We start from the raw sequence: 26444 nt of genomic DNA, 5'->3' as shown, positions 1-26444 counted from the left end.
TAGTTTCCTTAAATGGTCTTTCAACAGTAGCAACATGAGAAATAATTTCTTAAATTTTGCTTTCAAGAAGACAGACAGATTTCAAAGGGACCCAACTATTTCCCTAAGAGTCTAGGAACAATTTGGTCCATCTTGGATTGCTTCATCATATATTTGGTTTGCTGAGGGAGAATAATTCAGATCCAATCTTGCAGATTATAGAAGTTGAGTTACATTCTTTAAAATTATGCATGTCCCTAATTATTTAGGCAAAAGGAATGACTCCCCTAATCTTTCTTTCATCCTCTTTGTCATCAACTCCAATAACTGAGGTTTCCCTGTGCTCTGAACATCTTTCAATGATGCCATATCTATTTAAAGATGCAATACGCGGAAACACAATACCCCTAAAATGCTTTCAACGAGGTTTAATGAAACCAAATAACTCTTGTGGTTTACAATAAATTTCCTTGGAATATGTCTGAATATGTATCTATCCTTTCATAGGATGTGGGTGCCACTGGCAATGCCATGTGTTGCCTACCTCTAATTGGCTTGCTAAGGCCAGTTCAGATGACAGTTAAGGGGGACAAGTATATTACTGTAGATTTGGGGTCACACGTCGGCCAGACCAAGTTATGACGGCAGATTCCTTTCCGCAATTAATGGGTGAACCAAATGGGTTTTTATAACAATCAATCAATTTTACGGTCACCATTACTGAGACGGACTTTCAATTCCAGATTTTTTAACGGAATTTAAATTTCATCAGCTGCCATGGTGGGAAATGAACAGCATTAACTTGAGCTTCTGGACTGGTGAGTAGCCCATGTTGTACAAAGTTTAAGAAGGGCAACAAGGATAAGCCTGATGAGATTTATGTCAGTGGTAGGAAAATAATTGGAGAAGATTTTTAGGGACAGGATTTACTTGTACTTGGAAAAATACAGACTTATTATTGATAGGCAGCATGGCTGTGTGCAGGGAAAACAAAGATGCTTGATGAGGGGAGGGCATAGATGTTGTCTACATGGAGTTTAGCAAGGCTTTTAGAGTAGGTCCCTTGTGGCACGCTGATACAGAATTGAGGTTACAGTGGATCTGCGGTGAGGTGGTAAGAGGAATACAGAACTGGCTTGGGCATAAAAGACAGAATAGCAGTGGAAGGATGTAGTTCTGACTGGAGATCTGTGACTGGTGGTGTTCCACAGGGACCAGGGCTGGGACTCCAGTTGTTTGTAATATATAAATATACATATATTATATATATATATATATATTCGGAGGAGAATATAGATGGCCTGATTAGTAAATTTTTATGCCAGCATTTATTGTCCATCTTTAATTGCCCAGAGGGCAGTTAAGCATCAACAACGTTGCTGTGGGCCTGGAGTCACATGTAGGCCAGATCAGGTAAGGATAGCGGTTTCCTTCCCTAAAGGACATTAGTGAACAAGATGGGTGTTTCTAACAATCAGCAATGGATTCATGGTCATCATTCGATTCTTAAGTTCAGATTGTTATTGAATTCACATTACACCATCTGCCATGGCAGGATTTGATCCCAGATTGCAAAACATTTGGGTCTCTAGATTAACAGTCCAGCGATAGTACCACTAGGCTACTGGTCAAAATAAGTGCTATAACTGCAACAACAATATCAACTTAGAGTTTGTGATAGTACACACAAACATAGTTCCCACTGAAAAGGGATACACTGTAGATCTTACAGCATTGGACCAGGAGAGAAGAGTGAATGAGAGAGGTTGAATGCGAATAGGAGGGAGAGTACGTGATGTAAGGACAACGGGGACAAGTACAAATGGAAGGGTGAGTGGGTGGAGATTGTGAAGGGAGATGTTTTGATGGGGGAGGTATGAATGGGGGAGAGGGGACAGAAATTAGAGACAAAAACAGAGACAGAGGCAGAGAGTGTCAAACCTCATCTCACCAGCCTCCCTCGAGTGACTGTAAAGTTGAAATGTGGCCCCTCTTGCAAAAGAGTTTTGCAAATCTTTATGTAGTATTTGATTACCCTGACATCATTCCAATGGATGGAGGTCCTGAGGATTTTGTGTTTTTGCCCAGAGGTGGGAGGTGGGGGGCTCTCCCCATGTAATTACATCCAGTAACCAAAATCGCATCTTGATAAAATCTGGTTTTATGTATTTTCCTGAGATGAGTACTAAGATGGTGTAGAATACCCAGTCCCTGTTGCCATTAACAAATGATTCCAACTATGAGCTAAACTTATAATTTGTTCGACTGGGCATCACGTGAAAAGCATAAAACTATGATCCACTGATGAGAGTTGTTTGACGAGCATTCCTTTAACCTGATCACTCATGTCTTCAATATGATGGAAATGAACATGACTGAAGATTAATAAAAAGCTCAAATTACCAGTGTCTTTGACATGCAGATATTCTATATCCCCTTCCCACTGGCTATCTTCACCCATCTCAATCGTTGATGTTCCTGCAATTGTTCCACCAGCTGCTGGACTGCTCCCATGTTTAGCAGTTTCGGTATTCTCATTTGATGCGGATGTGCCTTCTGCTTCTGCCGCTGTAGGCTCCTGGGTAGAGTTCGCTGACGCACTGACTGAAGGTGCAGACACAGCTGCTTCCTCTAACTTCTTCCGAAGAGGATGCCCATACACGATGTACCACAGGAATGTGTGAACCAGGCGCAGCCGAGGCATTTTGGGAAGGAAGCCGAGCGAACGCCCAAGCCCTGGAACTGAAGGAAACAAAGATTTTTAAAATTACAGGTGAACATGTAAATGATATGTATTTTTGAAAACCCTTATTTCAGGCAGAATTACAATTTGCATAACAGCTATAGCATGATGTAGAGGGGAATAAATAACAACAAGATGTACATGAGTAAAGTATTAATAAATTAAAAGAAAACAGGTGGACTAAACCTAAGAGTGCTTTATGCAATTTTGAGTTCCTATTATACAAGTAATATTAAATTCATGAGAATAACACACGTCTATGGATGAATTGGCCATTTTACAAGACAATGATTGATCTGATTGTCGTCTCAATTCCATCTTCCTAACTGTCCCCATAACTTTGATTCCTTTGTGCATCAAAAATGATGAATTAATTCAATGAACAAACCTCAACTGCTATCTGGGAAAGAGAATTCCACATTCAAATGATACTCTGTCTTAAAAGGGAGACCTCTTCTTTTAAACTGTGCCCTCTTATTCTAGTCTCTCCCATAGGATGCAGAGAAAGTCTTCAAAAATAGGAATTCTTTTTACTGGAGCAAAGGAAACCCTGAAGGCGATTCAACTGAGGATTTGATGAAGTAAACTGGGAAAGATCACGTAGTTATTTGGGAGTCAGAAATGGAGAGTCATCAATTTGAAATTTAAGATGATGAGAAGACAGACTTAAACAATTACTTTTTGCAGAGATTTGTAGGCTCATGAACACCATTTGTTACAAAAAAAGACCCACTTGAAAATCAGGCTAAATATTTGAATAACGTAAAAAGCCTGTAATGAAGAACAGAGCAGGATTGCAGGCTTAGTTTTGAATTGGCAGGGGACTGGATTGGGTTGGGATATCTGGTCGGCATGGACAGGTTGGACCGAAGGGTCTGTTTCCATGCTGTACATCTCTATGACTGAATTTAATATTTTCTGTGCTTTAAGCATTCATTCTTACAAACAAGATTTAAAACAGATTGACTTCTAACCTGCAAAAAGTAACTAACTATGATAGCTCTCTAAACACACATGCAATTTATTTTTACCTATAAGAGGATGGTAGTTTTTCAGAGGGGTGACACCCATTTTCTCATCAGTTTTACTTGTGGAGCATTTGCTGGTGGTCTCCGCATTCCTGTTTTGCTCAGAACCACATGATGCAATCACTGAAGCACTCTCTCTTGCTTGTTTCTCCTTTTCTTTCTGGGCATGGAGTTGCAACATTTTCATTCTATAAAGCAAAAAAGGAGTTTATAATCCCACTGCAAATACAACACCATGACCCATCTGCACACATGCAGTAGCACCACATCACACTTTTGCCATATTTCCTGTTCATGTTAGCTTTTAACTCGCTAGTTTCATTTCAGTGAGAAAGAAAGGCAAACTAGCCACCTACAAATTAAAAGCAAAACTCTTTTCCCTAAACTGAAAGGGATATATAAAATCAAGCTGCTGTTCGCTCTTAAGAATGTACAACCGCAAACAATTCAGAAATTGTAGCTGGTATAAAATAACTCATTAGCTACTGACCTGTGCACGGTGTAAGAACTGGAGATCCTAAATCGAACTTGTTCAATTGCACTACTCACAAGTGGATCATTGGGAAGCACAGACGGATGGGCCACAAACTCCACCTAGGTAGCATTGAAACAGAGAAATTTTAACTAGATGCATGCGTGAGGTGTGAAAATATCATCTTTGGAAATTGAAACTACTGTACAAAGATCCTTAATAGATTCCTTTATATAAGATATAAAACATTCACTTTATTCATTAATATCGATACAAAGTGATTTGCCGAAGTTTAGCAAGTTTTTAAATTATAGTGTACACAGGAAAAACAATTAGCTTTCATTTGAACCTTTTTGCTGATACCATCTTGTATAACTGTGGTACGGAAGAGTCGGAGTAGTCCCTCCTGTGACAACTTGTGGACCATTCGCACGATAGATTTCTTACAGCACCTGGTGACGACACCATCCTGCTTCTCCTCCTCCATGATCATCTTCTGTAGCCTGGAGGAGAAACAAAATAACATTTTTCTACAAGTAAATTCTACTTTCTACTAGCTACCTACATTATTGGGTTGTCTGAAAAAAACATGGGCTTAATAGTTAAACATCAAACTGTCTCGAATGTAATTCAATGCATATTTGCTAAACCAATTTTTGGACTATCTTTGTCTCCCCTCCCCCTATCTCACTCTTAAGTAATTGCCTCCAGCAACATTAGTTTCAGTTGGCACAACAGGTAAATACATTATGGGCTCTTTTAAAGTTGCAGGTATAATCATATTGCCCATGCAAGCGAAGATGACACATTGACATGGGTGCGTCGAAGAAATCTGAAAAAATTATACCATAATTTAAGATCAAAAGAAGTTAAATGAATTCTGAAAGCAGTTCATCCAGGTTCAAAGAAAGTGAAGTTAAACATGTTCGTTATCTCTTTAAAGTATTTTTTAAAACACAACAATATATCACGGCTCGTTTCATTTATTCACTTAGTAGTGATTTATTTGTTGTAATCTGTTGCAAATGCTCAATGCTATAACAGAAGCAGAAATACAGAAAGGCATTCAGATGGATTTTGCATCATGTTGTGTCTAATCCATTTCAAAGAAAGGTTGTGTTTCAAACAAAAAGTAATATTGAATCATCAGTATTTGCAGTAAAACTTTTTAATGTGTTGCAAGTCTAGAAATAAATGACATCTTAATAAATTTTGACAGTTGCTTCTCCAGAAACAATTGCATTAATGAAACAGTTGTTTGGTAAAGCTTCAACAGACTTACTCGAGATTCATATGTTGACATAATGCAATAAAACTTACGAAAACAGACTTTCAATCAATTTCAAATTCCGCACAGCTTCTAATATCATGTTCTGTCGTTTTAGCATCCTAAAAGTTTCATGAGGCCTCTTTAACTGAGTCTCCTTACATGGTTTCCTTTTCTTTCCAAGTCCCTTCTCCTGAGAAGATAAATGTAAAAAACATTCATATGAATGATAATAAATACCATCCAAGCTTAAGATACTATCTGAACCCAATTGAATGGCAAGTCCAAACATACCATACATACACATCACTAGTTTGAACATCCACTAAATGAAAACTGCAGCAAAACAAAAACATGCAATGTAGCAGGATCGTCAATTAATAAAATAGATAATCAACAAAACTGGTTAGACTTTGCTATTTTATAATGTGCTGGCCACACATTACTACCCTAGATACTGTAATAAGCTGAACATAAAGTGGGTCCATGTGATTACACGGAGAAACACGATAATACTGAGGTCTGAACTGTTCTGAAAACTGTGAAATCTATGTAAGACTCTGTTAATTCATTTTTTTAGATTAGAATCAGTCTAAACATTATGGCACAGACAACAGAACACAGGTGGCTAACACCTTCAACATCTTATCTGGGCTGACACCAATTGTTACAGTTAACGTGAGAATATAACTTTTTTAAAAAGTTTTGTGATTTACATATGAAAGAAGTGAAACTATCATGGTCATTCTAACAGATGAGAGACATAACAAGCAATCAAGGTATTTTTCAATGTATAATTTCAGTTACATCACACTGTAAACTTTTGCTATAAATTCTGTGTCTTACGATCTTATTCTCCACAACTACCTGATGAAGGAGTGGCGCTCCGAAAGCTAGTGCTTCCAATTAAACCTGTTGGACTATAACCTGGTGTTGTGTGATTTTTAATTTAGTTCTGAAAACTATTTGCATACCTTTGCTTTTTCAACTTTAACCTCTTCAATAACAACATCCTCCTCACTTAGACCGTGCACTATTTCGGTACAAGAGGTACAGCCTGGATTCTCTTCTGAGGAGTTTAACTGAATATCCATTTGCTGAAATTCTGTGGAGGACTCTTCAACATTTTTGGCAATGTTTTGGGAAGCTATCCTCCCAGCAGTTGTTTTTAGTGAACCAGATAATGTTCTACCTGCATAAAACACAAATTATTATAAAATGTTATTAATTTACATCTTGGCATATTAAAAAAAAACATCCAGGCAATTGAGCTTTTTCCTCAGTGAGGAATATTTCACAAACTATAAGCAAAGATCTAAGCAATTATGAAAATGTACCCCTAGTGTGAAATAAAATGGGACATTAGATACATTAAACATGATCTTTCGTATTTCCTACAGTGTGTTCAAATACAAATGAAAAGGGTGTAATCCACACTGGGAGAACATTCTTCACTTAAATTACATTGGCATTAAGAGCATCCTCTGTTTCAGTATACATAAAGATCACCCTCTGGGACTGAAGTCCCATTAAACAGAGATCATAGCAGATACAGGTGATACAAAAAAATGACATAAATTAAATCACTGCTCAACTAGAAGGAACTGAATTGTGTGGGGCATATTTATTTTTGGATTGAAAGAATGAGAAAAACATTTTTGGTCAGTTGGATATTTGCGGTGTGCAAAGACCAATTATAATAGACAAGAGACTTCAGATTAGTTTGTCTACATGCAAAGAAAATATTTGCTCTAAGAGGGAATACGGATTTTAGAATTAGAGAATCTGTATAGTGCACAGGCAGGCCATTCAGCCCATCCAGTCCATAGTCTACCTCCGAAGAGCATCACACCCAGACCCACCTCCCTACCCTATCCCTGTAACCGTGCATTTCCTATGGCTAACCCACCTAACCTGCACATCCCTGGACACTATGAGCAATTTACCCTGGCCAATCCACTTAACCTGCACATCTTTGCACTGTGGGAGGAAACCGGAGCACCTGGAGAAAACCCACACAACTACGGGCAGAATGTGCAACCTCCACACAGACAGTTGCCTGAGGGTGGAATCAAACCCAGGCCCCTGCCACTGTGAGGCAGCAGTGCTAACCATTGAGCCATTGTGTTGTTGAGTCACAACCATATTCATCTGTTTGGCATAAGACTGTTCAGCTCGGTTGGTTGGAGGGTTGCTTAATAATGCCAGTTCAATCCCTGTAGTGGCCGAGGTAGCTCTTGGGGGCTAATCTCATTAATATCACAACATAACCGTGTCACGATTAATAGCTGGATTAACACAAGATATGTACCAATTTATATTTCATTAAATTGTATTTTAACAATTTAACTATGATTTTATCAATTGAAATAGATTGCTTGTGCCAACAACTATTCTCAGCATGACTGAAATTCGGTGAAACTCTCTGCAACATTTTCAATTTTTCACCAAGTCTTTAACTCTTATTACCTGATGTATCACTTTCATAAAATGTGATTGGGGATCCTTGTCCTTCAAGTGTAGTTCAATACACTTAGGACCAGAACAGGCCAATAGTCACAATATAGCAGTGTGATGAAAGGTGATTTTTTTTTTAAAAAAAGTTTTTCCATTTTAAACTCGTGGCATATGGATTTGGTCTATTTGTGTGAATGAGTTTAATAACTAACTAGGTCAGTCTTTCCAGTACTGTAATCTTGTATTAGAAAGTAGATGACAAAGACCCTTGGAGGGTTAAGGAAATTTGTTTACACTGAGGTTAAGAAACAGAAATCATTAAGCCATCAGTTTAGCAGAGACTAGGATGAGCAAACTTTAGTAAAGATTTAATTAAAAACTTCTGAATTCAGTTCCATAACTGCTCAACAGAGGTCAAATGCAAGAACAGCTTTTCCTAGAAAAGGAGTTTGTTCAAAGTAGTTCACCGAATTAATTACCTCAGTGTAAGGGTTTTAGTTTCTGAAAGCATTCAAACCCGGAGTGTTTGGTTAGAAATTGCATTGGATTCAAAGCTGAGAAAATCGAAAATCTCAGTTTTGAGAGTCAAAGAAAAAGGCTTTGCAGCTCACAGAACCAAAGCAGTAGTTAAAATCAACATATAGATTTAATTGGAAAGTTACTCTGGATGTTGGTTAACTGTAAAGTTATGGTGTTGGGGAGTAGATGAGATTTTGTTTCACCAGGTAATTGAAATTTTTTAAACTGTTGTATTTAGATAGTGGCCAGGTTTCAAGTTCCACCTTTTCCATAGGTGTATAGTAATATCTCTGAACTGGCTGACTAGAAAATACCTAAATAACTACATTTTGACTGTTTGTTTTATTATTGTTTTAACTTCTGTTTTATTGTTAAAAATAAACCTGCAGCCGGCTGTGCTTATGTTTCCATGAAAGATCACTACATTAAATTAAAGGAAAATGAAATACAATCAAGCAGTTAGATTTAATTCTGAGATTGACTTGACCAGCACAAACATCAGCTGGGATCAAAACAGGAAGTAGGCAGAATAGAACCTAGATTGACACAGGATTTCATGAATCAGAACAAGACAGGGAAGGTCACACAACCAGGATGATTCTTGGGCTGAGAGAAAATCACACAGGATCTCTTGATTCTCTTGCACTGGCAACATAAACTCGTTTATGAACAGTGACAAATAAAGATGGAAGCAAATACGTGCCTAAAAGGTCCTGGCACATTCATCACTTTCAATAGAAATCAAATACTTTGCAAAGAAATACACCACTTTATTATCACACTAGAAGGAGAAAAAAAGTTCTCCAATATGTGATTTTACATGCATCGCAGTATATGTTGCATCAGATGATTCCCAAAGAGACAACCAATTTTTGTTTATTTAACTGTGACTTAAAATAATTGGAACAGTTTGCAATAGCAAAACATCAAGCAACTTAAGATATCAATGTCCACAATTCTTACCAAAAATCCTGACCAATTAAAAGATTTTGTTGCAATATAAATAATTCACTATAAGGTACAAAAAAAATCACAATTCACTGACCTTTTCCCAATTTTGACTTGCGACCTTTTCTCAGTTTGAGCTTTCTTAATAGTGCACTTTTAACTAATTTCTTTCCTTTATATAATTTCTGAGAGGTAGTACATTTCTTCCCTCTGTGCTCTGAATGAGAAGACTGTTTGCCCTGCACAGGGACTGGTGGTAATTTCACAGGCTGCTTTCGATCATGATTTGCCTTTGATGAGCCTTCTGATAAATCCTGCAGCACACCTTCCCTCTCAGGCAAGTCTTTCACTGGTACTACAGCTTGCTGGGGGACAGGTTCCGGTTCGGCATGATGAAGGGGCAGGAAACTAGTTATTGCCAAACGCTCGCTTCTGGCCTTTTCCTTTTCAAATTGCTTGCTCAGTTCACTCTGCTCCACAAATGTCTTAGCCACGTATTTAGTTGTGCGCTGACGACCTTCGTCTTCCATGAAGCCCTGTTACAGAAAGGCCACTTGCACTTAGAACCAGGAAATACATTAACTGTCCGTTCTCATGCACCTGCAGTTTTATCAATTTGGACTCCAAAATATTTGGAAGTCGAGTGGAAAAGACAACACGTCCTTCCCAAGGGACTCGAGAGGATGAGATGTACCTAGTGAAGGTGGAGTTCCACTCAATTGGCTGCAACCGTTTAATTTCCAGTGGGAAATTTTTCCACAGGGCAGGGGCAAGATGAAAGGTTTTCCCACTTCAAGAGCATGTGGCCAAGATGTGCTTTCCAAGGGACTGCCAACTATAATCTTCTTGGTGAAACTTTAAGAAAAAAGCTCCAAACATTTCCTAACAAATCAGCCTGAGGGAGTCAATGTCGCTAGCATGCAGGGGTCAAGGTTTTGGTCAGAGCTGATGAACTTTCTGTTAAAATACTCTTTAGTCTAAAACGGTCTGTGGGCACCTCAGGTTTAGCAGCTGTGCTCTGCTCCTCCTGGCGGGAGACTGGTTGGAGGGGGTCAAGAGGATTATGCTGAACAACGTTCCCTCGAGACTGCATAGCCCATGGGAAGGGCTGTACATGCCAGAAAATAGTTTCCGCCACTGGAAGCCACTGCCATACAGGCAGCTTGAAGATCCGCGTCGTGGCAAAAAATATTATAGTGAATGCTACTGGCAAGGTACCTTCGAGCTACATTAAGCTTCAAGTCTAAGTGGATAGAATCCTGGTTCGAAACTTGTGCTGAGAAAACAGATGCCCTGGAATTCCAAAGCTTTTACATTCAAAAATACATCTGCTAGAACTAACCTATCCATTTGGACATTGGCTTTCAGGATAAACTAGAACAAAATGGGGAAAAGCTCCTCTCCATACAAAACCAAATTCGGTCATGTCAAAGAGTTTAACTAACTGCTCAATCATTAGTGGCCTTATATATTGCAAACCCGCCTTGGCTTAGATACAGAACCTACAAAAGGATCAACTCAATCTCAATCCCCATTAAAAAAAATGTGTCACCAAATCAATGCTGAAGAGAGACTGTCCCCAGCATCCAAGAGACTTCATTGTTTCTTTAATTTTAATAAGATTCCATTGACACCCCACCAACTATTGGTGTGAAGGTTTAATGTGTTTAATGTGTAGATGGTCATTTAGTTATTTTAGATTTATATCAGACCATCCAAATTATACCATATAGCAGTAAGGAAGGAGGAGAAAACAAAATACTGTGAAGCCAGGAATGGAGTAGTATAGGTGGTGCAAAAAGTGGATTGTAAACATGAAGCAACAATTTTATCCTTTTGTAATCTGATTAGGATTGATATAAACCCATTTCCATGCTTTACCGTAATAACTTTGTATCTTTCCAACAAACGGCACAACATCCGACCTTCAAGTTTGCCAACATTCAATGCCAATCGGATTTCAGTCTGTGAAATTCCTTTGGTGCCTCTTCTTTCAACTAGAAATGCCAAGAAAATAATGATATCTTTCAAAAGGAAAAAGTTTAAAATGTCACCATGTCACTGAATCTTCATAGTGTGCTACAATAGCAACTACATTTAAAAGTAGTCAACATGAAGTGCGTTGATTTTCCAAATATAAAAAGGCCACTTCGTCAATCATATCATACACTGTCCTACTCCTGGACTACCCTTTCAATATTCTGAAACTCAGTTGTAGTGCCTTTGTTTCCCAATATCACTTCAGAGAATGTTGGAGCATTTCAGATTTACACTTAAAATATCCTTCCAGCCACCAACCCAAATAAGGACTTTGCTGTCCACATTATAATTATTTATTAGTTGACTGTTCTTTTGGCCCAGATTTTGAACATTTATAATCAATAAACTCAGCAAAAATGACAGCAATCTGCACATGCTTAGATGTGTGTCAGGATCCAGAAGTTGTTGTCAGCAGTGCTACAATTCTACAGAAGGTACAGCATACAGTCCCCTCAGAATCAGCAAATGGATGAAATTTGTTGGTCTCACTCTGAAAATCTATGAAAACATCACACATTGTATTGAATGAACTAGAACTGGCTTTTTAAACAAGTTAATAACTAAAGTTAAATACTCTGTGATTTTTGAGAAAATTTTTAGCTCAGGTTGAGGTTCAGGTTGTAAGTTTGCTTGCTGAGCTGGCAGGTTTATTTTCAGATATTTCGCACCATGCCAGGTAACCTCATCAGTGAGCCACTGGTGAAGCCTCATTTTGAGGCTTCATTCTTTTCATTTTGAAGAGGTGACAAAGAAGATTGATGAAGGTAGAGCTGATGGTTATCTATATGGGCTTTAGCCAGGCGTTTGACAAAGTTCTGCATGATACACTGGTTAGCAAAGTTAGATCACATGGAATTAGCCTTAAAAATTTATATCATATTTGGTGTAATCTAAATTTCTCCACTGCATTTCTTTAAGAATTGCATTTTATTTTTCTAAAAATATGCATCTTTAAGCTCCATCAAATAATTTATCTCACAATCTGAAATTTTAAAATGTTCAAGATAATGAGATATTTAAATTTCCTGGTTTGCTGTCCCAGAGAATATTGCTATGTAATTGGATGTTTACTCTGCTTGCAGATGTCATGCTGCTATATGCCTGGAGATTCCCTTAAAAATAGCCAGGCTTACAATGTTATTAAGTAGAGGGGAAACCAGCAACAGAGATTGCTAGGTCTTTGTAGGTGCCTTTTCCAAAGATCCATAAGACGTACAGCAGAAGTAGGCCATCAGCTCATCAAATCCACTCCATAATTCAACAAAGTCATGGCTGATCTGAAAATTCTTAACTCCACTTTCCAGACTTTTATTCACACCCCTCCAGATCATGGTCACACCTCACAAAGTATCCAGGTAACTTACCCCCTCCCTGATATGGTGCAATGTCTGCAGGTCAGTCTACTGGTCAACTCAGATTCAAAGTTACTTAAACTGCAAACACATGTAAAGTGGTGTTCTCTCTAGATCACCTTGATGTCCAGCATCTCCCACATGCTGCAGTACTAATATATCACCCAGTCTGCCATCACTGTCATTTTTAATTTATTATTTATTCACTCCAGTATCCCTATTCTTTACATGTTATTGCAATTATTTTATAGCTGTATCAATCTTATAGGTAACAAGCTATTTTTGAGAGAGAGAAAAAGACTAGAGGCCTGAACACAAACTTAAGATTTTTCTTTTACTTTAAATACTGGATACACTCACCAATCAGCTGTTCTGTTTAGTTGAAAGCAACCAAACCTCTTTCTTTCCTTCCAGCCCTCAACTCCAGCAATCAATTGTTAAGCCCCATAGGTTGGCTACTTATACATGAGCCCAGCAGCAAGGACTTTTTTTTTGCAGTTCTTTGCAAAATTCAACCCACTGCATTTTTGATGCACAAAGTTTCCTACATTGGGCTTGCTACACACAGGGTGTGGCATTCAATTATCCGGCAAGATCACAAGGTCCCGATGCTTGGATAAACTATGTCAGCCGGCATTCGATTATCTGGAATTCAATTAATGGAATGAAATAATCCCCGCCTTTGTCCTTCAGATAATCAAGGTTCTTCTGTACTTAGTTGAAAAGGATCTCTTCTTGCTCACTAAGTGGCTGTTGGATACAGTTAGAATAAAATAAATAAATTCATAAAACAAGTTTAGAGTATTTTCATTGCAACATTTCTTCAGCTTTGAATTCTCAGCACATACAAGGGATATGTATTATCTGCAGGAAAACCTGCACATAATCTGTCAAAGGCAGTACATAAATGAGTGACTTGTCTAAAATGCAGACTTACAGCTTGCCACAATTTTTCAAACTCACTTAATTCGTAAGCCTGGGTAAGCATATCTCGCTCATAAACGACATCCATTCTTTCAACTGTCTTATTATCTTCATCGTCGTCGTCGTCATCTTCATCATCTACCTTTTTCCCATATGGCTTTATCAGTTTCAGACATCGAACAATAATCTGAGTTCCTGAAAACAGTAATGGTCACTTCAACACTAAATTCTTTAGAGTTCCAATTCATTCCCTTCATGTTAAGTATTTGGACATCAGTTATCATTAGACCTGAAATAAAATCATATTTAATCTACAAAGAGATATTTCAAAATCTTATCTGACACCAAAATAAGGCAATTGCACATTTGCTGGGTATGCATACTGCAATGGTTTCTCTCTAGCCTTTGAAAATTTTTAATTCGAGCTTGGACAAGAGGCCAAATCTATCATATCACAACTAGAATGAATTCACAAGATTGAGATCAAATTTAGATTGGCAATTCAGCAAATCAACTACTGATGTTACAATACAGAAATATTAAAATTCCACTGCTGGATATTGGCTCTCTTTAAGGTGATAACTTATCAAAGTTTTCACCCATTGTTCAGATTCAATTTCATTATTTCACATGAAATGCTACTAAAAGGACTTACAACAATTTGTTCCTAATGAATAATTTTGAATCCAGTTTCTAAAATAGGCACTACTGAGTCACAGTGCAAGATATAGATAAGACTACAAAAACTCATCCCTATCCTGGCATACAAATTTCAATATCTACAGATACAGATCAGAGACTATAGCCTGAGAATGTGTGAAGTGCAGTAGGTATAAGAAATTTTCTTTTAAAAAGATGCTGGAACACAGGTAACAATTACCTTAACATATTATTCAGGTTCAGGGTTAAGGTTAGAAAGTTAAGGTAAGAAAGTTCTCAAATCCCGAGTTCACAACGGCTTGGATTTCTACTTGAAGCTGCAGGTCATCCATGTGGGGGAAATCATATCACAGGTCTTCAGTGCATTCTGGAGGAAAATTAGGGCCCCTAAAATTAAATCAAACTCTTGCACTAGCATGTCGGAAATTCTGAATTGGAGGTGACAGTATAACCAGAGGCTAACAACGTTCAGTTAAACCAGCTCTATCAAGATTGTACTGTAAACCTCTAGCTATCCAAACCAACATCTAACCTGCACTACGGATAAGGATGGGACACTGCAGTTGTCAAATATAAATTAAGTCTTGATTACCTTTCTTTGTCACACATGGTCCTCCCTCAGGATTCAGGTCTTTGAGGGGAACAGCAACCACCTTGGCTATTCCACCAGTCACCATATACTGATAAAGCTTCTTAAATGTTCTCTCACAAAGACTCTAAACAGAAAGTAGACAGAAAGTAGTTCAAAGAAATGGTCTTTCGTGTATACAATTACATATTTAATCAAATAAAAAAAAGGAACTAAAAATAACACCAGTACATTTTGAGTGGTTTCATTGTTTGGCTTAATAAAGTGGTGTAGGTATATTTCCCTACTGGGAACAAATAATTTGACAAGTTGCATAATTAAAAGTAAATCTGTTGCCGATTTTGTTTTTGGTCAGATATAAATGCAGGTGAAAACAGGTGAACAGATGTGTCATTTTCAAAAAGATAATCTTAAAATAACAAACCACAAAAGCCAAAACAATTGCAAAAAAAGTCAAAGTATTATTTAAGGAATGTAACACACTTTTGCCACTTAGAACCTGATACCAAATTCTTGAGGAGAAGAAAAGGCTACAGTTAAATTCCAGATATCTTATATCTGAAGCTTTTATTCAAAGACAAACCATTATTTCAAGGTTTCTTTGCAAAGCTTCAAAAATTCTCTCACTACATGAAGTGTGGTGGAGTAATATCAATGATACAACTCTTAATAAAATAATGACTTATTATCGCTGGTTTCACAAAGAACTTTTCTAACAGATTATTTCACCCACACGTTTTCTTGCTGCTTTAATATTTAGTGAGTCGGGTACTTAAAAATCAAGTAAAAGCAATTTGTCATCACCAGTCAGTCAAAGATAAAGGTTTGGCTGGACATCAAAAGCAAAATTTGGTGGAGGCTGAAATCTTAAATTGAAGTAGAAAGTGCTGGAAATAATCAGTTCAGGCAGCACCTATGCAGGGGAAGACAATATTGATGTTGCAGGTCATTGACCTTTCGTCAGAATACATTCAGTATTGCAATAAAAGGTCAGGGACCCAAGAAAGGAACTTGGGTTTTCTCTCCACAGATGCTGCCTGAGCTGTTATTTCCAGCATTACAGTGTTTACATTTATTGGTTTTAATGCCTTCCTGCCTCTCCCCCAAAAACTATATATTGCAGACTGGAACAACTGATGAGAGTCAGTGGGATCACACTTGAAGAATGACTTATTCAAAGTGATATAGTTTGTTCCAAAGACTTTATCTGGTGTTTAGGACAAATGACAACTTCCACAGGGAGGCCAGCACGGCACATTAACGACAACTATTGCTAACACAAGTGCACCAGAGACAGTAAAAAACACTGTACCCTCCGACATCAATGGAAATTATATCAAGAATCAGAACAGAAAGCTACCAAAGATAAGTTGCATAGAAACAAAATGATAAACCATGACCGCCAGCACCTCAACCTTCCACCCCACCATATTATGCCACTGATTGTCTTTTGAAAAACCTACCAGCTCATCCCTGAGAGTCAACATGATTTCCATCTGATTGGGCCGGTTGACAAGGATATGGGAGATTTTTTCCATTAAAATATCATATTTGCTTCTCCTGCATAATGGATAGAAAAGTGAAGCAATGAATAAAGAATGAGCAAATTTCATAACATCATCAAGTGGAACAACACAGGTTACACAAAACCCACTTAAACCAAAGGAAGCTCCATGCAGCAACAGTGTAAACTTGCTACTTTCAGGTCATGAAAACTTTTCAGCTCACTCAGGAGTTAACATTTTCTTGACCCTTGATCAGTACTAAAAATGCAAGGTATTCATTGGAACATAGAAGCAAGAGTGGGCCATCCGGCCTGCTGAGCCTGCTCCACCAATCATTAGTATCATAGCTGATCATCCATATCAAAATCGCTTTCCCCCACACCATTGCCATTACACATTTTTCAGAAATCTGTCAATTTTTACTATGGAAATAGTCAATAACTGAGTTTCCACAGCCCTCTGGGGTAGGGAATTCCAAAGATATTGGAATTTCCTTGTAAAAAGAATTTTCCTTTTCTTGGTCCCAAATGGTTTCCCCCTTATTCTGAAATTGTCCAATGTTTCTAAACTCACCAACTGGGGAAACATTTATGCTGCTTAGCCCTTTTACTAAAAGCAAAACATTGCGGATGCTGGAAATTTGAAATAAAAATAGAAAGTTCTGGCAAAACTCAGGATGTCCAGCAGCATCTGTGTAGAGAAAAAAGCAGATAATGCGATGGGTCCAAAATGACTCTCTTCACCCCATTCTTTGAAACTCTAGGGAATACTGACCCAGTATTTCAAATCTTTTCATCAGGAACACAAGTTGCAAACCTTTATCTCACACTCTCAATGACAATATTCTTAACAAGGTAAGGGGGAACAAAACTGCACAAATTACTCCAGGTGTGAACTAACCAAAGTTCTGTACAATTGAAGCAACCCTGTGCTTCAAGGTGAACATACCAATTGCCTTCCTAATTGTCTGCTTTTAGTAACAATAAAATTAGACTGAGAGTGAAATTAACAGCACTTTGGGTGTGTCTTTACCATATGGACTGCAGCAATTCAAGAAACTGGCTCACCATCGTAATCCCAAGGTCAAAAAGGGATGGACAAGAAGTGATAGTCTTGCCAGAAACACATACATCCAAAGAGTTAGTAAAAAAGAAATGGTGAGCAATGAAGGGACAGGGTTTTGCACTCACTATGCCAATAGCAGTCCACAGTGCTTTTAAGCAGAGTCTTGCCATAAGTCTGGCGTCTGATGTAGTACAGTGTGTCCATAGCATCACAAAGCTTTCACGGCACAGGAACAGGCTAGTTAAGCCGCCTGTTCCAGGATGGACAAAAAGAGCTAAACAGCAAGAGTAACATGGCTTCTTAAAAATCCCAACATGCATTAACTTCTAAAGGAAGAAGATTCCATACTTGCAAATTAAAATTTTCAGGATAACTGGGCTTGTTTGATAATAATTACGTTGGCCTCAACCTTTTCCACCACTGGAATAGTGGAATAACTATATGTCAAAGTACCAACTTTGCATTTCAATGGTTCGTCTCTCAGTGAGATACTGCTGCAGTGCAGCCTATGGAGCAGCAGAGGAACTTGAACCTTAACATCCAGAAGTGTGTGCTTAATATGCTCAAGTACTTTCTGGAGGATTCTACCTAATTTACTCCAATGTAAGTCAGCACTATTAGCCTCATCATTATTATTAAATCTAAATCAAAGCACAGCATAGGTAAGACCAAAACTGCACATAATAGTTTGGGTGTGGTCGAACCAAGGTTATGTACAACTGAAGAACCTTTCACCCTGCACATGCTTCTCAGTCTGCTGCTCAAGCAAACACATGGAGTATAGGCAAATGAAATAAATGTGTCTTTTCATGTAAAATTTCACCCTATCCAAATTAGAGTTAAGATGTTAGAGAAATACCAAAGTAAACTTTTTTTTTTAAAAGAGCAGTGAATCCTGAACGTAACACTCATTGATGTGATTAGATTCTAGCAGCTTGTCACTAAAACGATTAACTCAAAGTGAGATTAATGCTCTCAAAATATGGCACTGCGATATTACAGCATGTTGCAGAGGTACAAGTGTTTAGTTATAAATCCATACTGTACTCTGCCCTTGCAAGCAGAGTTCTGTCTATTTGCTTATCACGTTCTTATTTTAAACAACTGATGAGGAGCTAGTGGGATGTGAATTTCTTTTGCCAAAATTTTTAAGTACCATTTTTAAAAATAACTGTCCTTCGGATTGACAATATTTCTTCACATAACCAATGTGGATAACTTTCACTGATACTTGTGATGCATATCTTTCAGCAATGAGTGAAGCATCTCAGCATTGGCACCCAAAGTGTAGTTAACTGCCAGTTATATTATTGCATATTACAACATTGTTTTAAAGCACTGAAGTCAAACACAAGCTTTCAAACGAAACTATTTTACCGGTCAATGTGAAAGCGTTTGAGAAGGAGCAAAATGGAATACTGCTGGTTGCCATTAGGCTGACGAATCACGTGTGACTGCAGAGTAATCAGACTGTTTCTGTCGAGAACTCTTCGGTGATAATGCATTTTACGAGCATCAATTCTACAAAAAAAAGTAACATAATTTTAAAATTAAAACAATTGTACAAAAGGATACAGTTTCTCTGAATGAAATTTGTCCTCACTTGAAAGCTCCACTGTGAAGGTCTCTTTGCAGCTCTCCCTGCCATCTTGCTCTGCCCAGCCTTTCCAGAATGCAGTAAGAATAGTCAGGCAGCTTCAATTCTGGATCACTTTCCCACCCGATCAGGGCTCGATGACGAACCATTTGAGAGGCAACAATGACTAATCTCTCACCCCATCTACAGAACAAAACAGAATAGAGGATTCAAAATGAGCCTTTACAGTAGAGTAGATATAAAGAATACAGACCTTTTAGAAGTGTGAAGAGTCACAAAGCTGGTCCCATTTTTCTAAAAGCTGCTCCTTTTCTCAAGGAGACTGTACCCTTGGTTTTATTCAGAGGGGTGGTAAACAACTCCCAGTTCCGATGAGACTGGTTCGGTACAGACATTCAAGGGTATTGAGAGGCCTTTTTGTTTATTTGTAAACAGATGAGACTTCAGGCCAAAGTGGTCATGTTTTAGAAGTGACCTGTATAATGAAAGGAGAGTGGTCAGCTCTCTAGCTGAGCAGTTCAGTCCAGAATTAGTTAAAAATTCAGCAGTGGACTGTGTGAACAGTCTGCAAAAACTCTCTCTCCTTCTAACTTCAACCTGTAAGTGTGTGTTCTATCTTTACTGTTTTTTTTAAAAGGGATTTGCTTAATGGGACTGTTGTGTATATTCAGAACAGCATAATTAAATCTAGTCTGGATAGACTGAGTTCTATAGGGGTTCTCTATTCTGTTCTTTGTGTTTTATTGTGTAATTTTGTGAATACATTTTTGTCTGTTTTAAAACCTGGTTGTCAACCTCACTAACTTACTCTGGGTAACTTACACTGTACACTTACTGAAATAAATTACAAAGTTATGATCTGGGTTGCCTGCTTAAGAATGTTTTGAGTGGTCTGGCTGAGTCTATAACAGAAGCATTGAGATATATAACTGCAGTGTAACAGAAGTATTAGATCATAATTCACCTATAAAATGCAGGTTTAAATTAGCTAGCTTCATTATTGTTGCCCTTCTGTGTATCCTGCCTGTGCCTTACAACCTGAGGACTCCTCAACTCACTGAATGGACCACTCGATGTCCTCAGGCAAGGCAAGGGATGGTTATCATGATCAGATCATAACCGACATCAGCTATTTTCATCCAGCTCCACGATACTACCTCTGGGATCTCCAAAGGAATCCTTGGCTTCCTTCCTTGTCTATGCCTTGCCTTGGGGACAACAAGAGACCAATTTAGACATGGACGGTGACCACAAAACACTTCATCCCCAGCCAGTTATTGACCCTTCCAGGTTAATGTGTCAAATTTCAAGCTCTCCTATTTTCAAATCTGTCAATGTCCTATCTCTCCCTATTTCCTGAAATACCAATTCACAAAAGCAATGTGACCCATGTGTTAAAAATCTACTTTTAACACCAGCTGCCAGCTTTATTAACTTTATCTATTAGATAAAACAGTCGTAAGATGGGATAGAATTTCAGGGAGTAACTTTTTTGTAACCTGGCTACAAGAATGCCATTAGTAATCCAGAGGCCCCAGGTAATGCTCTGAAGAGATGTGAAAATAAATGATGGAGATCACAGTGGGTCAGGTAGCATCCATGGAGAGAGGGCAAGCTAACATTTCGAGTCTAGATAACTCTTCATCAGAGCTGAAGTGTGCAGGGGACAGCATTTATCCTATAGTTGGGGAAGGGGAGGGGGAGGGGGAAGGGGAGGGGGAGGGGGACTGGGAGGGGAAAGGGCCGGCAATGGTTGTGTTGGGTGGTGAAAAGATGTCGATAGTTCAGATTAAGTGATCAGAATGTGAGAACGGCAGGACAATGCTGTATCTCCAATCAGACCTGAAAAGGACAGAAGTCCCCCGGGGATGAGGGGAGGGTAGAGAGGACATGACAATGAGCTAAAAAGAGAGGGAAGAAATGATTCACAATTTGAAGGTGTTGAACTCCATATTAAGTTCAGAAGGCTGTAAAGTGCCTAGTCTGAAGATGCGATATTATTCTTCCAGTTTGCGCTGTGATTCACTGGAACATTGCAGCATGCCGAGGACAGCATCCTATATGCATGGCCACTTATCTGTCCTAGGCATGTTGCAGTATTCCAGTGAATTTCAGCGCAACTGGTACATCTCATCTTCAGACCAGGTACTTTACAGCTTTCTGGACTTAATATGGAGTTCAACCACCTTTAAATTGTGAACCATTTCTTCCCTCTCTTTTAGCTTGTTATCATGTCCTCTCTCCCAACCACCCCAACCCAGGGGGACTGTCTGTCCTTGCAAGTCTGACAGGAAACACACCACTGTTCTGCCGTTCCGATCACTTAATCTGAACTAGCAAAATCCTTTCTCCACTAGCATGCTACACCCACCTTCCTCCCTTCCCCATCCAAACTACAGGATAAATGCTGTCTGGGCCACACACTTCACTTCAGCTCCAATGAAGAGTCATCTATACTCGAAACATTAGCTTGGTATCTCACCATGGATGTTGTCTGACCCACTGTGACCTACAGCATTTGTTGTTTTCAGTACGGGTTCCAGCAGCTGCAGTAATTTGCTCCTACACTGCTCTGAACAGGTTGGTTCAAATTCCACCATAGAAGCTGGAATTCAAATTCAATTAAAACATAATGTAAAACTCATCTCAGAAATAATGGCCGACAGAATTATCACCAATTATCAAAAGCCATCCGGTTCACTCATCCTCTATACAGAAGGATAACCAACATGTGACTCCAGAGCCTCAGCAATGTGGTTAACTCACAAGCATCTCTGAAATGGCCAAGCAAGCCTTTCAGTTCTAGTGTAGTTAGGGCACAAGAATAAATGCTGGCCTTGCCAGTGAGACTTTTGATGACATTTTTGCGTTAATCAAAAGAGCTAAAATCAAGAACACACGCCAGAAGATCAACAGCATTTCCAGGATCAAATTTACTAGCGAGGAGGACAACAACCAACTCCCATTTCTAGATGTAATAGTTACAAGGACACAGGATGGTGAATGCATAGCAAAAGTGTAAAGAAAGACCGCACATACTGATCAGATCCTAAACTACAATTACAACCACCCGAACACTCACAAAAGAAGCTGCATTAGGACCATGTTCAAAAGAGCAGCAATACACAGCAGCACCCCGAAACTGTGAAGAGGGGAAGAAAAACACCCATACCAAGTCTTTGCTAAAAACAGATACTCTACAGCTTCGTCCACAGAAGCCTAGTGAACAAGCAACGCCAAGACAACAAGACATGCCCCAACACACTGGCTACTCTCCCATACATTAAAAACATTTCGAAACTGACAGCTAGACTGCTCCAACCACTAGGGACTTGACAGGACACAAACTGACAGCCGCACTCAGGCAGCGGCTCACCAGAATAAAGGATGCGACATGCACTAGGCGCACTAAGCACTATGTAGGACAAACAGGCAGATAGCTAGTAAACCACATTCATGAATCCAGCTAGCAACTAAGTGACACAAACAACTCTCCCTGGTATCCACACACACGGACAACAAAAACCATGAGTTTGGCTGGGACAACACGATACTAGGACAGGCCAAACAAAGAACAGCAAGGAAATTCCTGGAAGCACGGTCCTCCTCCTCTTCAGACTCTATCAACAAACACATTGACCTAAACCCAATATACAATCCGCTGCAATGGAAAAATCGGAACTGCCACCAACCAGAAACAGCTCAAACAGAACCACATCAATTCAAAGTGCAACAATACAGCAGCGCTTCACACAAGGCAACACAGCACTGATGATGTCATCAAGAAAGGGGATGGAACATCTGCCAACAAACCTACCAGCTCAGCAAACAGACCAACAGCAAATCCAGTAAGATGCACATCCCGCGAAACAACAAAGAAAACTTTGAATTCCACAAAATTATAGATAAGCTTTCATAACTCACCTGTTTATAGCTTCATCCAATGTGCACCTTGGTATAAACTGATGAGTCCTTATCTCTGCAGTTACATCTTTTCGCTTGTGAAAATGTTGACAGGAACCCTGAATTCCATCTTTATTGTCAGAAATGATGCAAACTGGATAGATATCATCTCTAGGTGTAGGATCCCTCCGCGTCTCTTGAATTCCTGTCTCCGGATCAATTTCTTCATATCTTATCAGGAACAAAACATAAAAAGATTAAAATGCAGTTGAACATGTAAGGTACTGATCAAAACAATCATACTTTCAAATTAGAGTGTGCATTCTTCATGAGTGAATATTACATTTAGAAAGCAAAATATTCATTTCATTAAGAGCTTGAATAACAAATTGAACACAGAAGATTAAAGTTTTGAATCTTGAAGCTTTATAATCCTAGTTCAGAACAGACAGGACTGTTGGGTACTTAACACACAATATAGACAAATAATATGTGATCAGTTCGGATTTATTTTGAAACAACATATTTAGTACTTTTATTTTAGCTTTTCATCATTATTTTCTATTTCAGTAAGTTCATTATTGAACAAATGTAAACGTGTTCCATAAAGTAATGCTATTACTTTCAGGGGAGGAGGGGAAAAATGGGGAAAGGCAATGGCTTAGTGGTATTATCACTGGACTGTTAATCCAGAAACCCAGGTAATGTTCTAGGGCCCTTGGTTCAAATCCTGCCATGGCAGAAAGTGGAACTTGAATTCAATTTTTTAAAAATCTGGAATTAAGAGTATAATGAAAATCATGAATCCATTGTTGATTATTGGAAAAACCCATCTGGTTCACTAATGTCCTTTAGAGAAGGAAACTGCCATCCTTACCTGGTGTGGCTTACATGTGACTCCAGACCCACAGCAATGTGGTTCACACTCTGGGCAATAATACCACCTAGCCAGCGACACCTCATTCAATGAATGAATAAAGTGAAAAAAATTCTTAGTACAGCAGCTCACTCCAGCTCATACTGCGCTCAACGTTATTGCGCACTGAACACTGTACTGTGACAAGTGGACGTTAAAAGCAAGAAGAATTAAACAATTCACTGCTTTAACTGTTTAAGATTGTTCATGGAGGATCACATGAAAACAACGGCCCAGAATTTGCTGAAACAGAGAGGTTCCCTACTCTCTTTGGTGCTGTGGAAACTTTCACATCCACCTGGGAGGACAGGGTCTTGATTCTCAATCTGAAATATGGAAACTCTTAAGTGCAATGATGCCTCACTGCTGCACTAGATGTCAACCCAGATGATGTGCTCACATTTCTGGAGCAGGGTTAGAACTCAAGATCTACTGGTAGGAAACAAAAAAATTCCAACACTGAGTCTCAGGTGTGGCAATATCACAATTTTCAAAATCACATCCTTGCTTTCAATCCATTAAAAAAAAACTTACTCCTCCCCTTCTCTAATCTTATCCAGCTTTCCAACACTGAGATATCTGTGCTCTTCTAATTCTGGCTGTGTCAGTATCACTGATGGCCCCAGGATCAGGAAATTTCTCCTTCCACCAAAATTGCACCAGAGACATTGTGTTTATGATGAGACATTAAATTGGACTTCCATCAGCTCTCTCAGTTGATTAGATTAGATTCCCTACAGTGTGGAAATAGGCCATTTGGCCCAACAGGTCCACACTGATCCTCCAAAGAATAACCCATCCCCCTACATTTACCCCTGACTAATGCACCTAACACTATGGGCAATTTAGCATAGCCAATTCACTTGAATTACACACTTTTGGACTGTGGGAGGAAACCAGAGCACTAGGAAACACAGCAAGAATGCACAAACTCCATACAAACAGTCGCCAAAAGCTGGGATTGAAGCCAGGTTCCTGGTGTTGTGAGGCAGCAGTGCTAACCACTGAGCCACCATACCATCCACTTAAACACAAGTTGATGTAAAATATTTGACTTGACTCACTTCCCCACCATCCTGCAGCACAACCACTCACAGCTCTCCACTATCACCCAAACACCTTCAGTGTGAGCATTCCCAGCTTTTGCCATCACTGGATTGCAAGACTGTCTGTCTATCCCATCTTCAATATATTCAACAATGGAACATCTACAACTCTCTGCTCCTCCCCTACTTTCCCTTCCCATCTTCTTCCTGCCCAACTCATTACTCTACCTGGAGAAAATAAGGACTGCAGATACTTCCTGCCCAACTCATTACTCTACCTCCCATCTTCCCTCTCCCTTGTCCTTCTAGCCCCTCGTCTCCAAACCTTCCATCTTCCCTCCCTCTCCCCAACTACCTTTCCCCCCATCACACCCTCACTCCTTCCCCCATCTCACACTCACCTCCACCTACTCAACCCTCCCTCTATCTTCTTTTCTCCCCACTTCCCCTCACCTCCCCAACCCCTCTGTCTTCTGTACACAGTCCCCCATCTACACAGTGGCTTAGTGGTTAGCACTGCTACCTCACATCCCAAGGGACCCTGGTTCGATCCCAGCCTCGGGCGCAATGCGTCTGCAATGGTTTCCTCCCACAGTGTGAGGTGAATTTGCTGTGATAAATTGCCTGTAGTGTCCAGGGATAAGTGGCTTGGTGCATTGGGTAGGGGGAATGAGTGGGATACTCTTCCGAGGGTCAGTGTGGGTTTGTCCAACTAAATGGCCTGTTTCCACTAGGGATTCTATGGTTCTCCTACTTTTCCCCCCTCACCCCCATCATCTTCCCCCCACCCCCCTTACCTGTCATGGTAGACCAAGGGCGGCCTCTCCTGGGGTAGCTGGTAGAAGGTGAACTCCGGGCAGGCGGCGAGGGCCTCCCACACGAACTGCTTGGTGGCCGGATCCAGGTGCAGCGGGAAGGCGGGGACGCGGTTGTCGAGCCGGAACCACAGGGTGGAGACGGTGATCCCGTCCAGCCCTTCGAGGGCAACCTCATCCAGCAACGACTCCAGGGCGGCCATTGCCTGCCTGCCTGCCCGGCCAGACGGTCCTCCTGCGACAGCGCCCGCCCGCCGTACAGCGGAGAACCGCGTTACTGCAGCTAAGTGAGCCAGACCAGAGCCTGAGGGAGCACACACTCATAGACTTATACAACACGAGTGTGGCCTTTAGCTCATTTTATGTCCCTAAAACTGTATGCAACAACACAACAGCAAAAAAAAAAATTAGGAATAAAACAGAGAACTGCAGATGCTGGAGATTTTAGATTATTGACTCTCGAGTATGAAATATAGGTTTAGGGTGAGAGCGGAAAGATATATAAGGGGCAACTTTTTCACACAGAGGGTGGAGTGGGTATGGAATGAGCTGTCAGAGGAAGTGGTGGAGGCTGATAAAATTACAGCATTTAAAAAGCATTTAGATAGCTATATGAATA

At 39.5% G+C, this 26444-nt stretch overlaps 1 protein-coding gene across 3 annotated transcripts in view; it reads right to left on the bottom strand.

The window, feature by feature from the left end:
* Positions 1 to 26067, bottom strand: part of LOC122560825 (general transcription factor 3C polypeptide 1) — a 72702-nt gene extending 46635 nt beyond the window's left edge. For 2 of the 3 annotated variants that reach the window (XM_043711958.1, XM_043711959.1), the window contains exons 1-15: positions 25808 to 26067; positions 23070 to 23279; positions 19152 to 19328; positions 18926 to 19069; positions 16442 to 16538; positions 14982 to 15105; positions 13769 to 13924; positions 11295 to 11410; positions 9511 to 9949; positions 6464 to 6681; positions 5543 to 5682; positions 4572 to 4725; positions 4241 to 4344; positions 3754 to 3938; positions 2383 to 2721 (exon numbers count right to left, since the gene is read on the bottom strand). In XM_043711958.1, the coding sequence (XP_043567893.1) occupies positions 2383 to 2721; positions 3754 to 3938; positions 4241 to 4344; positions 4572 to 4725; positions 5543 to 5682; positions 6464 to 6681; positions 9511 to 9949; positions 11295 to 11410; positions 13769 to 13924; positions 14982 to 15105; positions 16442 to 16538; positions 18926 to 19069; positions 19152 to 19328; positions 23070 to 23279; positions 25808 to 26028 (2824 nt within the window). In that variant the 5' untranslated portion in view covers positions 26029 to 26067. Of the gene's footprint in view, positions 1 to 2382; positions 2722 to 3753; positions 3939 to 4240; positions 4345 to 4571; positions 4726 to 5542; positions 5683 to 6463; positions 6682 to 9510; positions 9950 to 11294; positions 11411 to 13165; positions 13503 to 13768; positions 13925 to 14981; positions 15106 to 16441; positions 16539 to 18925; positions 19070 to 19151; positions 19329 to 23069; positions 23280 to 25807 lie in introns of those variants that run through there. The other variant, XM_043711960.1, reaches the window with a different exon arrangement.
* Between the last annotated feature and the right edge of the window lie 377 nt (positions 26068 to 26444).

Source organism: Chiloscyllium plagiosum, chromosome 21, assembly GCF_004010195.1.
Source record: "Chiloscyllium plagiosum isolate BGI_BamShark_2017 chromosome 21, ASM401019v2, whole genome shotgun sequence".
In the NCBI taxonomy this organism is placed as follows: Eukaryota; Metazoa; Chordata; class Chondrichthyes; order Orectolobiformes; family Hemiscylliidae; genus Chiloscyllium; species Chiloscyllium plagiosum.
The sequence above is the reverse complement of the archived record's forward strand: the minus strand, read 5'-3'. Positions and strand labels throughout refer to the sequence as shown.